This window comes from Camelus dromedarius, chromosome 6 (assembly GCF_036321535.1).
Source record: "Camelus dromedarius isolate mCamDro1 chromosome 6, mCamDro1.pat, whole genome shotgun sequence".
Lineage (NCBI taxonomy): Eukaryota > Metazoa > Chordata > Mammalia > Artiodactyla > Camelidae > Camelus > Camelus dromedarius.
The window spans coordinates 70,084,044-70,099,146 of NC_087441.1; the positions used below are offsets into that span (position 1 = coordinate 70,084,044).

General features: G+C 40.5%; 1 protein-coding gene across 3 annotated transcripts in view; it reads right to left on the reverse strand.

Annotated features, from left to right (window-relative positions):
• The window catches only part of CD109 (CD109 molecule), a 113,798-nt gene that overhangs the window by 48,788 nt on the left and 49,907 nt on the right, over positions 1-15,103 (reverse strand). For all 3 annotated transcript variants that reach the window (XM_064486943.1, XM_064486944.1, XM_064486942.1), the window contains exons 10-17: positions 14,461-14,570; positions 12,064-12,294; positions 11,138-11,239; positions 10,988-11,050; positions 10,073-10,249; positions 7,277-7,429; positions 1,946-2,020; positions 1,355-1,415 (exon numbers count right to left, since the gene is read on the reverse strand). In XM_064486943.1, coding sequence (XP_064343013.1) covers positions 1,355-1,415; positions 1,946-2,020; positions 7,277-7,429; positions 10,073-10,249; positions 10,988-11,050; positions 11,138-11,239; positions 12,064-12,294; positions 14,461-14,570 — 972 coding nt within the window. The remainder of the gene's footprint in view (positions 1-1,354; positions 1,416-1,945; positions 2,021-7,276; positions 7,430-10,072; positions 10,250-10,987; positions 11,051-11,137; positions 11,240-12,063; positions 12,295-14,460; positions 14,571-15,103) is intronic.

Genomic DNA, 15,103 nt, shown 5'->3' on the forward strand with positions numbered 1-15,103 from the left:
GTGCTCAGGTGATAACATGACCCTGGGTGCCCAGTGTTGCCACAGTGGTGATCACAGGATACTGCACATTAGATGGGCCAACCACATGGACATTCAAATCCCCCAGGAGGACAAGAGGAAGACTTTGAATCTTTTGTGAGAGTCATCGATGTAGGAAGAGGGAAAGGGAAAGTGGGTGACCTGAATGTTGATCAAAGGATTTGTAACTGAAATGTTTGAGAGTTAAGTGAGAAGGGCCTCTTAACCGGGGGTTGTTGGACAATGATCTTGAAGTCACCAAGAAAATACTGAACGCTATGTACCTACTGACCCTGAACCAGCAGACAGGCAGAAACATTCATGGCAGTGACTTGAGAAGGTTTCTAGGAACATGACACAGAGTAGTATCAAGCTTCTGCCACAGTGGAATGTAGAAGAAGGTTCTCAGAAAAGGTAAAGGATACAAAAATATTACTACGAATAGAATGAGTATTGCTGTGGGCATCAGGATTCGGGAAGTAAACACGAACCAAGGTGAGTAAAGGCTGAACCTGACAGAGAGAGAATGGAAAAGCCTGTGGGAAGGCTGTCTAGGAGAGATGATTACACGAGGACAGATAAATGGGCCACGTGTCTTTTAATATACGCATGACTTCACAAAGTCTTTATAAAATTGTTCTTTTAATTTCAGGACAGACACTCAACTGTCCAGTGGTGGCAAGAACCAACCTAAAGCTGGAGAGCCTGGGGCTCAGTGTGGAGTAACTGGGAACACCTGACGGAATCAGGGAACTCATGGATAGAAACTAGAAGAGTTCTAGAGCCTTTCAAGATGACATTCATATAATTTTACCTAAAAGAAAAGAGAACAACTTCTAGAATTAACCATTCTCATTGATACATTTCCTTCAGTCAAAACTTTGCATGACTTCTTCCTAAAAGCACTCTCGCTATTGTTAGCCAGGTGGTCATCTCCACTTACCAGTCCAGGGAACTAGGATGTACAAATGTGACCCCGCCCAGGAAGAACTCAGTGTGTGATGTCTTATTCCAAAGTAACAGCACAGTTTGCAATACAAATTGGAGGCAAAGGATCTTCCAATAGGTCCAAAAATAAAACCACGTCAAGAAGTAACAGAGAGCACATGGAAAGCATTCATTACAAAGATCTAGACAGGAGCCAAAAACACTCCACATCATGGCCCGGATGTACTTCCAAGTGCAGTAAACTCCACAGACTGTAGGATCAGAGAACAGAAAGTGACAATCACAGCATCCATGTTCAACCAGGAGGTACTCAGACCTGCATAAGTAACTTTAATACCTGAGATGAAAGACTTAAACACTTTAAATCACATTGCCAGGTTTTACTTACAAACACCATCAATGTCATCCTTCACAAGGTTTGCATCTGTCAATACCCAGAGGCCACACTCCTAGAAAGAACAATTTTAATTTTCTTTTAAAATATAAGTTTAAATGTTCTCTAAATTATCATAGTCACCCATACTCTTAACTCACTCTTGTTCACTTGTTTTTGTGCAAAATGTGAAAGTATTTCCCTTTTTTTTTTAACTACTGCTCAGTTTTGAGAGTTTAGGCACATACATGAGCATACATTCTCTCATACCCAGACACACACACACACACACACACACGCACACACATTCTCTCTCTCACAAGCAGAAACAGCCATTTCAAAGTCAACAAAAGTGATATTAAAAAAAGAAATTATTCATTCAATGACAATTCCATTATTTCTCTAACAGTGAATTTTTCATTTGCTTTTAAAACCAGAAGGGTGATTATCTTTCCACCTCAAATTACACTTACATAACACACTGCACTTCAGCAATATATGTAATAAAGAGTTAACATACCATAATTGAAATCATTAATTCTGAAAGTGTTGGCAAAAGTAAAATATATTAGTATCTTTTTAAGTGATATAGCAAACTAAACCTACCTGAAAGACTGCAAAAGAATTCATAAACATCCCTAAATAGTATCCTGTGTTATAAAGTTCCAATTCATGGACCACCTAAGGAGAAAATAAAATACATGGAATGAATGGACTCATATAAATGTGTTCTGTTTCTGCAACATTTCTTATACATAACTTAGATAAGAGACAGCCCACATGCTTACCAAATTTGAAAATAAAACAAATGGAGGAATAATGCCATGTTTATAATTCAATCAGCCAAAATTACACTTATTTAAGCTTTATTTTATTCTGTTCAGTAATCCAGAGTTCCTAAGTAGTGTGAGGTTGAGTTTTGCCCAGGGGAAAACTTATATGTCACTATCTGGCGAGACCAACAGGTAGAGATCAGCATTAAAAATGACTCATACTTTGGGAAAAGATAAATGGATTAAACTTGATGGTTAATAAAAATTCTGACAAATATCAGTTAACTAAATTCTTTAAAATAACACATAAAGAAAATTCACAAAAGAGGAAATGCATATTGTTAATAAGAAAAAATTTTACCTCTGATAATCAGAGTGGTGCAAATTACATCAATGAGATAGCTTTTCAATAATGAGATATTTGCATGTGTCACATTAGCAATGCAATTTTATTCAACTTTCTTTTTTTAACGGATGTATAGTTGATTTGCAATGTTGTGCTAATTTCTATATACAGCATAGTGACTCATTTTTATATACTTAAATATATTCCTTTTCACATGCTTTTTCATTACAAGTCATTACAAAGTATTGAATACAGTCCTTGTGCTATGCAGTAGGACCTTGTTGTTCATCTGTTTTATACACAGTAGTTTAGTATCTATAAACCCCGAGTTCCCAAATTAACTCTCCCCACCTCCATTTTCCCCCATAACTAAGTTTGTTTTCTATGTCTGTAAGTCTGTCTCTGTTTTGTAAATAAGTTCATTTGTGCCTTTTTTTTTTAGATTCTACATATAAGTGATATCATATGGTATTTTTCTTTCTCTTTCTGGCTTATTTCACTTAGAATCTCCAGGTCCATCCATGTTGCTGCAAATGGCATTATTTTATTCTTTTTTTATAGTTGAGTAGTATTTCTCTCTCTCTCCATATATATACCATAACTTTATCCAGTCATCTGTCAATGGACATTTAGGTTGTTTCCATATCTTGGCTGTTGTAAATAGTGTTGCTATGAACACTGGGGTGCAGGTGTCTTCAAACCAGAGTTCTCTCTGGGTATAAGCCCAGGAGTGGGATTGCTGGGTCTTTGGGTAAGTCTATTTTCAGTTTTTTGAGGAATCCCCATATTGTTTTCCATAATGGCTGCACCAAACTACATTCCCACCAACAGTGTAGGAGGGTTCCCTTTTCTCCACAGTGTCTCTAGCAAACAATGCTGGTTTTTAAAGAACAGTACTCACTACTAGCTAGAGTGAGTAAAACAGGCTAAAAGAGTGAATAAAATGGGCCCAAACACAGAATTAGAATATGACTCAGCAATTCCACTCCAAAGGAACTGAAAACAGGGACTCAAGGAGGTATTTGTACATCAACGAGCCCTGCAGCATTAGTCACAAGAGCCAAAGGACAGCAACAACCTCGGTGTCCATCACGAGAAGAACAAACAAAATGTGGCCTATTTACACAATGGAATATTATTCAGCCATAAAAAGAAAGAAAGTTCTGAAATATGCTACAACACAGATGAATCTTGAAAATATTATACTAAGTGAAATCAGGCAGTCACAAAAGGACAAATACCGTATGATTTCGCTTACAGGAGTTGTCTAGAATAGGCACATTCACCAGCACAGACGTAGATTAGCAGTGACCAGGGTTGCTAAGGGAAGTGGGGGAATTGGGAGTTAGTGCTTCCTGGTCACTGAGTCTCTGTTTAGAGTGATGAAAAGTTCTGGAAATACACAGTCATGACGGTTGTACAACATTATGAATGGTCATTAATGCCACTGAATTGCATTTTTAAAAATGGTTAAAATGGAAAATCTTATGTTATATATGTCTGTTGTGATGAACATGTTAAGATATTATACCCTTTGGTGTAACTATTTTGATATGTTTCCCTGATTTACATTAGCAGCGTAACAAACAAATCAAGAAAATGGCAGAATAAAAATCATGAAGGATTCAAAGTTTAAAAAACTCACCAAGTTTAAAATTAAACACCCAAACCACTGGTTCTGCTATGCTAACAATAACCACTCCTACATCCACAGTAAGTAAACACGGTGCCAGAACAGGCACCAAGAAGAAAACAACAGAAAACAGAAAAGGTCATAATATCTCAACAAGCCAGCAAATGCAGTTATAGCCTGACTGCAGACAACAGAGCCAGCGCCAGGTGTGCCGGAGGGGATGGTTTCAGCTCTGGGACTCCAGCTCTGCCACAGAGCACCCGCGGGTGCCCGAGGGCCTCTGCTGACACTCAGGAGTGAAGTAACAGGACTGTCGAGGAAGAAGCATCTCCTGCAGAATCAAGTCCTCCTTTCCTCACTGGCTCAGTAAACAGGCACTGCCAAAGCGGCGGCAGGAGAAGGCCGGGCTCTGACCATTTGTCCTGGAAGATCGAGGACACTTAAATGATTCCAAGGGACTCAAGAGGCCCTGGGCAGCACATACAAATTAAAGAAGCAGCCAGAATGGTCTAATAGGCTTCTGACTTTCTGCTGGAGAGCCAACTCTGGAGAAACAATAAAAGAAAGCAAGAAACCCGGAGGAGCAGAACGAGAGGACCCCAGGAAGAGGGAAGGGTATCTTGAAGTGGGGTGTTGGAGGAAGGGGGTGGCAGGCGGCCGCCAGAGGCAGCAGTCAGATGCCAGGCTGAAGGAAGATTTTTAAATTCTGCTCCTGCTTCTCTTCAGGGGTCGGCCCCAGGACAATCACTTCTTGCAATTTCACAGCCAACACCAGCCAGCAGCAGGCAGGCGGTGCAGCCAGGGTAATTCCAGGTCAGCAGCTCTGCCCCTCTGGTGTGAGAAATCAAAGGAACAGGCAGACGTGTCCCTAGCCCTGAGGCACTCTCTCTCTCCCCTCTCCTCCACCAACGCCTCAGGGCTGCTGGGTCGTCACCTCAGGAGACTGCCTCCTCCTGGGCTGCTTTTCCCTAAGAGTTTAAAAGGGAACCACTGAGTGCAGCACACAGGGAGGCGCAAGAGTAGTTCTCTTACCCCTGAAGCTCCACCCCCTCCTCTCTCTTTAAACGCACAAGACTGATACAGACTGAAGCCTGGTGTCCAGCCTTCCCCAACAGACATTATCAGAGTAGCTGCCAATTAACTAGACATCCAAAGAGTGTAATTTCCATAAAAGACATTCAACTGGACAACACACAGCATGTGAAGCAAAATACTGAAGGCCACTCAAGAATTTAAAATAAACCTAGTAAATATACATAAGATAGGAAAATATTAGCAATATGAAACAACAAAAGATAATTACCAAGTGAAAATGACAGGTACTAAAAATATAATAGCTGGCATAAAAGTAGGACATCTACCAAAGTAAGACAGACAGAGACGGTGACTGATCAGTGAGCGGAAACAGTCAGCTGAGGAACTCTCCCAAAGAAATTCAAAAAGAGATTAAAAAAACATAAAACAAAAAGGTAAGAGATATGGAAAAAGGAAGTAAAAGTGCCAAACTCTGAATAACAAGAGCCCCAGAAAGCGAGAGAAGTCAAAATAGAGAAGAGAAAATATAGGAGGAAAGAATGGATGTAAATTTCTAGAATTAAAAAATAAAAGGAGGGCCCAGATTGAAAGGGCAAGCCACCGTGACACAGAACTAGAGCTCTGCACAAGAGCAACATGATGTGGCCAGGGCTGGGGAAGGAGGTGGAGATGGGGAGAGACAAGAATATGAAATCACACTAAATCATTTGTCTTGCCAGATGAAGACACACATGCTGGTAACCTTAAGAAATCAACATAGATAAATAAATATGTGCACAGTTCATGAGTTCAGGGCATCTATAATGGGAACAAAAATAGAATGTATAACTTCCAAACCACGGAAAGAAGAAGACTAAAAAGAAATAAAAAGGGAATAGTCTAAATGTATAAATATGAAATAAAAAAGCAAAAATAAGTCCTAATTACAACAAGAATTACTATACTTGTAAATGGGTTAAATAAGCTTATTAAAGGATACTGACCATCAGATTCGATTTTTAAAAAGCAAAATAAAATAATATGCTATCTACAAGGTATACTTAAAACAAAAACTTACAAAAGGTTGAAAATAAAAAGATGGAAAAATATATCAGTCAAGTGTGAATCAAAAGAAAGCTGGAATAGCAATCTTAGTATCTGACAAAATTCAACATAAATGTATAGTGAGATATGAAGATAGAGACACAGAGCACGTCTGTGTGTTTGTGTGTACACATATAGAGAGAGAGAAGGTAAAATAATATTATTTATTAAGATATTTGTAAAATGTTGTAAAACGAGAGACACTGTATTCAGCAAGTTGTAAAATGAGAGATACTATATTCAGCTAAATCAAATGCAAAATGCCACAGACTTTTTAGAATAATGTGAATTCATTTCTCTTAAGTGAAGTCGAGAGAAAAAAAGTGACCAAATGGTTTTTAAGGAGTTTTAAAAAAAAGGTGGAGGGCTAAGAAAAATTAACTGGATAGACTGAAGAAATATGTATAATTAATTTTACAACAGGATGACCAAATTAGCCTAAACAAATACATTTCTCTTCCTGACCTGTTGTTAATCACTGTGCTTAATCAATCAGTGACCATAGGTTTCAACGGACAATGGCTACGTGGCTTTATCAAGGACTCACAACTAAAAATGAAATGACTAGTGAGTGGGGATCAGCTAACGTGACACTAGATGTTCACGTGTTTCTCGTTTGTACGTTTTCTGCAGACGAACGTGATTTCACTCCCTCAACATACAGCAAATTCCTGATTCAACAGGGACTGTAATTACAACCATTCTGTACAACCAAAATAGGAAGTACCTCAAAACTACTCAGAGCTCTCTTCAGTGTCATTCAGAATTGCGCAGGTTTATTTCCTAGTACTTTCTCAAGAGTTTTCAGTTAAAATACAGTATGAAGATGAGGGAAAACTCGAGGTGGCATTTCGCATGGAGGACAGTAAACACACCTGCCCACAACAGCCTTTTGTCTCCATAACAACTGGAACGCAGATCCTTTTCATCCCAAAGCTTCTCTGGCTACTGACTTATACTTCAAAAGGATCTCGTGAAATTTACTTTAGATACTATGGTAACGCAATAAAGTTTTTTTTTTCTCTTTTAACGTGTGTTTTTGTAATGACAAAAACAGCTGAACTCACATTTTCCATTGTGATATCATTTGAGACATTCAGCAGATTCACACTTTTGTCGACAGCTACAATCCCGACTGCTGAGCCTGGCTGTGTCACAGAGATCCGCAGAGAGACTTTCTCAGACGGTTCAGCATTAGCTTTACTCCAAAACAGCTGTATCTGAGAAAGGGAGAAAACAGGATTGACATATTGTACTTTTTTTTTTTTTTAACACATTTCTTACATATCTTATCCATAGCAGATCAATGACAAAATCTAGCGAAGATTCTACATTTGCCTTGGCTTGGGGACCATTCTAAAGCCATACATAAGCCTTCTCTAGGGAAAGGAGTAAAAAGAAACTTTGCTCCCACAGTGTTTGCAAGTCAAAGAACCTCTCACGGTGGCAAAAATCAGAATTTTCCTTCCCTTCTCTACCTTTCTTCCCTTTTTCCATCTCTCACCCCGCCTGCAGCCAGTGCTGAAGAGAAGATAGCATCTGGCTTAGCTGGGGAGGGCCAATATCCAGGAGAAGGAACAGGGAGGACAAAAGACACTGCAGACGTCTGCACGTTGGCCACCTGGACTCGGAAGTGAGTGCATGCAGGTGAGCGCCCTGGGGACTCACAGAACTGCCTGGGCTGGGGTGGAGGGTCTTCCCAAAGGAGGAGACATTCAGACCAGACCCCAGGCAGGCCCCGTGCTCTGTCTCCAAGGCTGCTTCTGTCATGACACTCAGCAAAGCACAGTGCTAAGGTCCTCCTGCTTCTTAAAGAGGGCCAATCCTCTCGTCACAGCTGAACTGAATGGCTATGTCATGAGGCCCCTTCCTATTAGGAACGTTCATCTTGTCCAGCTCAGTTTCAACATTCCACTGCCCCAGTGACCTTACAACCTGACCAAGATGGTTTTAAATGTTCCCCTCAGCTTACCTGAACTTTAGCTTCTTCCTGTGGCTAAGTCCCCGAGTAGAAAGCCTGCAGTTGTAAATTTTTTCTCTGCCCTTTGAGGTGTAAATCTTTACCCAGCCTCCTGCCAGTTTGACAAGCAGTCATGTCATTCTCAAGGACCTGGGAGCCATCCTTTTGAAGTGTGATCATCCAGAAAGAACCCTGATGGATCTCCCAGGCTTTATGGGCCCAGACGAGCATAATGTACAAATGCCAGCTGGGAAACACATAGTCTGATCACACTGACAGCTCGGCCCTAGTGTCCTCCAGTTCTTTTCCTCCTGCCTTCAGTTTCAGTGGAGTTGAGTTCAGTCTCGCTCCTCTGCTGCAACTGTCTTGAATAAAGTCTTCCCATGCCTGTTGAACTTGTCCGATGTCATTTTTCTTTGATATGCCTCTTGAGCCACTGTACCCCTGGTTTACTTTTCTCCACTTACACCTCAAACAAGGGTGGAGCAGGCAGGGGGAGCATCACAGTCAAACCTTGAACTTCTCACACTTTACTCTGCACTTCAGGGACCCCATGGCTCCAACCTGCACTTCTGTGTGGGTGACTTCTAAACTTACATCCCTTGCCCCTTCCACATTTCACTCACTGATCCCAGTCATTATTGAACATCCACAAAGATTCACTAATTTTCTCGTGCTTAAACCTATTTTATTTCCAAATACATAATTCCTTTGGGAGTAAAACAGGGTAAACATGATCATATAAAAATCAGAGGAAGAATTATCTTTGCAAACACAACTGAAACTAATTTCTCATCCCTCAGACCTAAGATATTCCTTGGAAGTATGTTATTTACACACTCTGCTTCCTCAAAGCAGAAGACCTTTTTACACTGCAACTTTTTTTTAGAACTGGGACTCATGTTCAGAGATCTGTGCCTCCCTACTCCGTATTTAAGCCTTACTCCTACTTTAAAATTCACCTTTATCAGGGGATTAATGGAGTCACTAGAAGTCAAAAATAGTGCTCTGAAACTAACAGAGTATAGCATTGTCTTTTACAAAATTATTTTCATAAGACAGAAAATTTGTATTATATTTTGACAGTCAAAGTTAGAGGTGACAGTTCTCAACAAAAGAAGGCATGGATGGTGACTGCTACGTCTCAAAATTTTAATGAATTAAGGGGAAAAATGCTATCAAAAGAAATACATTCTGCAATCACTACCTTAAAATAATGATTATTTTGCTTCAGAGCTCCTGAGAAGGCAGCAGCTTTTAGTGAGAACGATGGCTCAGTTCAATATGAATGAGATCATTCACCTCCACGTATCAGTCTTGCAATGGTGACTTCTCAGAGCTGGGGCCTAAAGGGGTTTCCTACACAAGCTATACACCTTAGGTTATAAAAATCACTGCTGCGTTTGGAGACCAAATTCCACACGGATCTCCACATGCAAAGTAGTCAGGCTCACTGTAAATTTGTCCTGGGTTAGTTTCCAGGCTATGAAATGAATAAATGAAGCCCAGCTCTGCTTCCACACCTCACTGCAGACGGCCTCACTCCCTCCTTCACTTCACTCCCACACCGATGTCAACACCACACAGATTCCAGATTGCCACTGGAGTTCCATGCAACACAACACTGACACCACCGTTTGGGAAATCCTGAAAGAGCTCCATGGATTTGCATTTAAGTCTAAAGCCAAGAATCATAGCTTACAAAGACTCACAGTGTCCAATAATTCCATATGTGAAGAAGGTATATATAATAATTAAATATGAAGAGGTTTATCCATAATTCCAGAAATGAATATAAATTTCTAAAAATTTAGTTTAATGGTACTTTTCTAAAGAAGGATTACATTTCTCAGATTTCACTAATAGCAAGTTTTCTTTTAAACATCATTACCGCAAATCTTACCTTATTTTTAAAAACAAGCTGAACAGGAATTCTGAGAACATCATTTATAATTTCCCCATCATCTTCAATGTAATACACAATGATGCAGGCTTTTGGAGCCCAAGAATTTTCTGGTGTTAAGGAGAAGGTTGTTGAATTTTGCTTGCCTACAGCCACCAACTGTCCCCTGGACACCACCTGAAAAGAACAGTAGATGAGTCTCATTTTATGCTAAAGCGAGTGACAATCTCAAGGGCAGCTGACTGATCATAATTTTGAGCATATACACAAATCCCTGACTTCAACCTACTTCAAAACTTTTTGAATGCAAAAAAAAAAAAACCCTCCCTGATCAACACAGAGAGTATAAGTTGGTAATTACAAAAGGATAAAATAAAACAATAAAAGTAATTGAGGCAACAGCAGCTTGACAGTCGAGAATCTAAGTGGAAGGAATGGAGAGCACCATTGGGAGAGTAGTAATTTTTATTTTATTTTTGTTTTTCTTTTTTTTAAATTGTTTTAATTATTATTTGGGGGAGGAGGTAATTAGATTTATTTATTTATTTTTAGAGGAAGTGCTGGGGATTGAACCCAGGACCTTGTGCATGGTAAGAATGCCCTCTACCACTTGAGCTATACCCTCCCCTCTGTTTTTCTTCTATTTTATAGTTTTCCACAATGAATGTGTGTGTCTTATCTCACAGAAATTTAAATTTTACACATAATGCAAGATTTCATTATCCATCTTAAATTGGAAATGCAAACGTAGGTGAAGAAAGCAAAAAACATAGTTTGATTTCAATATAAAAAAGAGAGGCTAACAAGGTGTGAGGCTGAATTTTAAAAAGCAGTGAGTTTAGTTTAGATATAAGGTAGACATTATTTAAGAAGGTCCTGTAATGGATCATAGATTTAGATTCTATAAGAGATTACCATGTAGCTTAACTCCTTCAATTGCTTGTTGCCACTAACCACCAACTCAAAAGGTGATCCCACCTAGAAAAAAGCATTTAATTAATACGCACACATCAATGGCAAGATGGTCCAATTACATTGTCATTATCAAGAAACTGTAAGCATTACCTTTATATTCTCATCTCTTGTTTTTAGCTGGATGTATGTTTTACTAGGAGACTTAAACATGCCGTGAACTGCGATGCTATCCACACTATCCAGAAAAGAGGCCTAGAACAAAAGACAGGGGAGCCATAAACTTTCATCTTTACAAACCCTTGGAGAAAATGTTACCTGCTAAACAATCATGGAAAGGCAAATTCACTTTCACTCTTCTTTCATGCAAGACAAACACATTCCCCAGACATTGGCTCGTCATCATTTTACAGCTTACACTATAAACAAAGTGAGAGATGTAAACTGTCTAAGATGGTCTTCATCACCATCAAGTAAAAGGCAAAAAACACAGTCCTAACTTATTTCAGAAACAAAGGCTTAGTACCAGGAAACACACTCTGAGGAGAGAGGGCAAGATGAAAAAGGAATCCTTCCCTCTCCCCAAAACACAGAGCTCATCTACAAGCAGGAAGTCACACTGGCTCACTCGGTCCTCCACTGGTGAGAGTAAAACTCAAAGCCACAGCTGTGGCAGGGCCGAGTGACCACCAGAAAAGTAGGAGAAATGGCTGGGGAGTCTCAGACCAGCATAGGAGTACAAGCGCTAAAAAATATTTTCCCTTTTCATTTCAGCTCCTGCCAAAATACAATTTCACATGATTGAAAATCACCTACACTGGGAGTCTGGGGAGCTTCTCCACCCTGTCTTCAGATCTCTCTTTTACTGTGCTCTTCAAAATGAATTTACAAGGAAGCCTTCGGTCTCACTCTCAGCCACTGTCATTAAATCACTTTTAACCATTTCCCCCGTTCTTTCCAATAAAACTATGTGTCCACTTCCTGTGCACTTTGACCTCCCAACAGACCGAGTGCCTAGCACAAGACGACAATTTGAATGCTGCTGTTGCAGTAACGTAATGATGGAAAACGGACGGCACCTTCAATTGCAGCTCACTGCAATCGTCCAGGATTCGGAATTCAATCTTGAAGATTCCATTTTGCGGGACAGTATGATTTGTGACCTGGACAGTCCCTACTTCCTGATCTGTCCTGTCCCATCTGCTCCAGTACAGTTTCTCAGTATAGTTTCTCTGTGTCACCGTTATGACTACATGATTGCTTCTTTCTTCAGGAGTCAGTTGATGGCCATCAGAACGGGTTACCTTCACCTAAGGTCAAAAGGAAACATTTTAAAATCAGATGAACAATAGAAGCAAAGAATGGAAGTTTCTTTGAATCCAGTCCCCATCTGTGCTGTTCTCATGAAACTGAACTCTCAAAAATCGTTGGTTGCACCCTAACTTCCAGATTAAGTGGTCTCTCTAAGGCGGCATTCAACTCCACTGACCACTCGCTTCTTGATATTATGGCTTCTTTTGTCTTCCATGGCTCCACAATAAACTCCTTCACTTATACCCCTCTGTCTACATCCTCGCAATGACTTTCTGGTTCCCCTTTCCTCTCCCTAAATGTGAGAAATTGTCAAGCTTCATTATCAGTTATCCCCAAAGGTCTCAGCACTCCTGACCTGGCTCTGGAGTTGACACTCCACACCTCCAATCAGCTGCAGGAAACTTCTGCTAGTATATCCCTGACATCTCAAATTCAATACATCTAAAACTGAAAAACCATCTTGCCCTGCCTATCTTCGCTCATACCACAATTCGGCCAAACTTACCATCTCTGAATTTCCCCTCCCTCTTCCCACTTTTCACACCCAATGAGCACCAAGTCTTGTAGGTCTCTGACATCTTCTCCCCCGACTTCCTTCACCAGGAGGCTCCTCGCTGCCTCATGCCCAGGCTGCTGCCATCCTCCAGGACACAGATCCCCCAGTCCCCCTACCATGACACTGCTTTTGAACCACCCCTCCCACGTTCATTAAGGCTCTAGGCTCTTCACTGCCTACAGCATAAAGCTAAACAACAGGAGAGACCCTGAGGACTCTTGGCAAACTCCCCGAGGTCCAACTCCTGTCTTCCCTCTGACCCCTCCTGGACAGGAAACACCAGCTCTCTGCTGCCACTGCCCTGGCCCAGTCGCTGTCACCTGTATGCACCCTGAACTCGCCAACCGAAGTGCTCACCTCTGTCTCAGCTCATCTGGTTCCCCACCTCCAACTCACACATCCCAACACTAAAAATACGACTGATCTTTTCACAAATAGCCTAAACCTTCCCCTTCCAGAAAGCTTCCCTGAATGACCTCCACCCCATCCCAAAGCCAGCCCTCCCTCCCTGAACTCTCATTGTTTCCCTCTATTCATTTGGAAATTACCATTTGCAACCTCAAGTTGTTTTTGTTTTTTTTTTAACTTACCTTTCCCAACTGTCTAAATTATAAGATTATTAAAATCAAGAGCTCTCTAAAACATTCTTCCCCCCTGACTATATCACTGGTTTATTATAAAAGGATATTGAGCCAAAGGGAAGAGATGCTCAGGGCAAACAAGGTATGAGGAAAGGAGAACACAGCTTGCATGCCCTCTCTGAGCGCATCCCTGTCCCCAAATCTCCACAGATACACCAACACGGAAACTATAAATGTTCTCTCCATCTATTCAATAAGCAGTGATCCCTCCTTTCTTTAAACCAGGGGTCAGCAAGCTATGCCAGGCAAGGAGGCCAAATCCAGCCTCTTTGTGAAGAAGGTTTATGGAGAAGCAGTCACCCTGACTTGGCTACCAAGCTGCAGGGGCTGCTTCACCCAACAGTGTCAGAGCTGCACAGTGGGGACCTAGACCAATGGCCACAGAGCTAAAAATACTTACATCTAGCCCTTTGCAGGAAAAGGCGGCACCTGTTTTAAATCCCTATAGAAATGTACTCATGACGTGGCTCTTTTCCTGCCCTGAGTCACACTTGGGTATCTATTAGGTCTCAGAGCCCCTCCCAGCAGCACGCCCTGCTCACAGTCAGAATTCACGTGGGTAATAAATGGTAATTCAATATTCTCTCAATAAGTGAGTAGATGTGCTGATAATTTTTAATGCTACACCTTTGCTAGAAGTAAAATTAGTCATTACAAAAGTCAAATTGAAATTAAAAATTTTTGACTAGCTTCTAATTCTTTTACAAAACTTCACAGTTGTAATCCGAATCTAACTTCAACTGCTTATTAAATATATTTTGAGGAAAATTTTTTTGGAAAATACTTTTTGGACAAAGTAGATAAGGGTCATTTGGAAACAATTCCACATGCCTCATGTATCTAAAGCGGGAAAGTTATCTACTTCGGGCATAAACTTTTTGAAAAGCACTGAAAATACCATTTCCCATTCTGTTTCACTAAACTAAACTTACTGCTTTAGAACATTAAGAAATACGCCAACTCACAGTGGCCGTGAAGTTGAGAGATGGCTTCAAGATCGTAGCATAATCAAAAAATTCAATGATGTAATCATGTTGTTTGAAAAATACATTGGAGCTTGCATTTCTTGAGATACCTGTTTGGGAAATTGCACCTTTTAGAAAGTAAAAGTAATACTTTACCAACAGCTCCTATCCACCAAACCTCCCCATCAGCACTACTTCCCAAACTGGTTAGGATCTCAAGACACAAGAGCCTCTCTGGCTTGGGCAGTAAGAGGACCATCAGGTCTATTCTGTCCTCTGTGGGTCCCTTCTGAGCACCACTACTGACCCCCCCATCAATGACACGTGCCCCACACATTCAGGCCACTGACACAATCGTCCTTTCACTCTTTCAGGGACTGGTGAAACCTATTAAAATAGCAACTGGAAGATCCAAGGAATTAGCCTTTATTTTATTACTAAAAGAGAAAATTGCCTAGGAACTAGTGAGATTTCAGAAGATGTTATATAAAAAAGGCAAAGAGGATGATTAGTCAGCTGAAAATGTACCCTTTCCATGTGGTTTTCAGGTTGGAAAAAAAAGCTTATGAATACCTATCACACATGGCTGAAGTACAGAATTCCAAAGAAAGTAAAGTCTCCCCTTCATTATGAACACATTCTG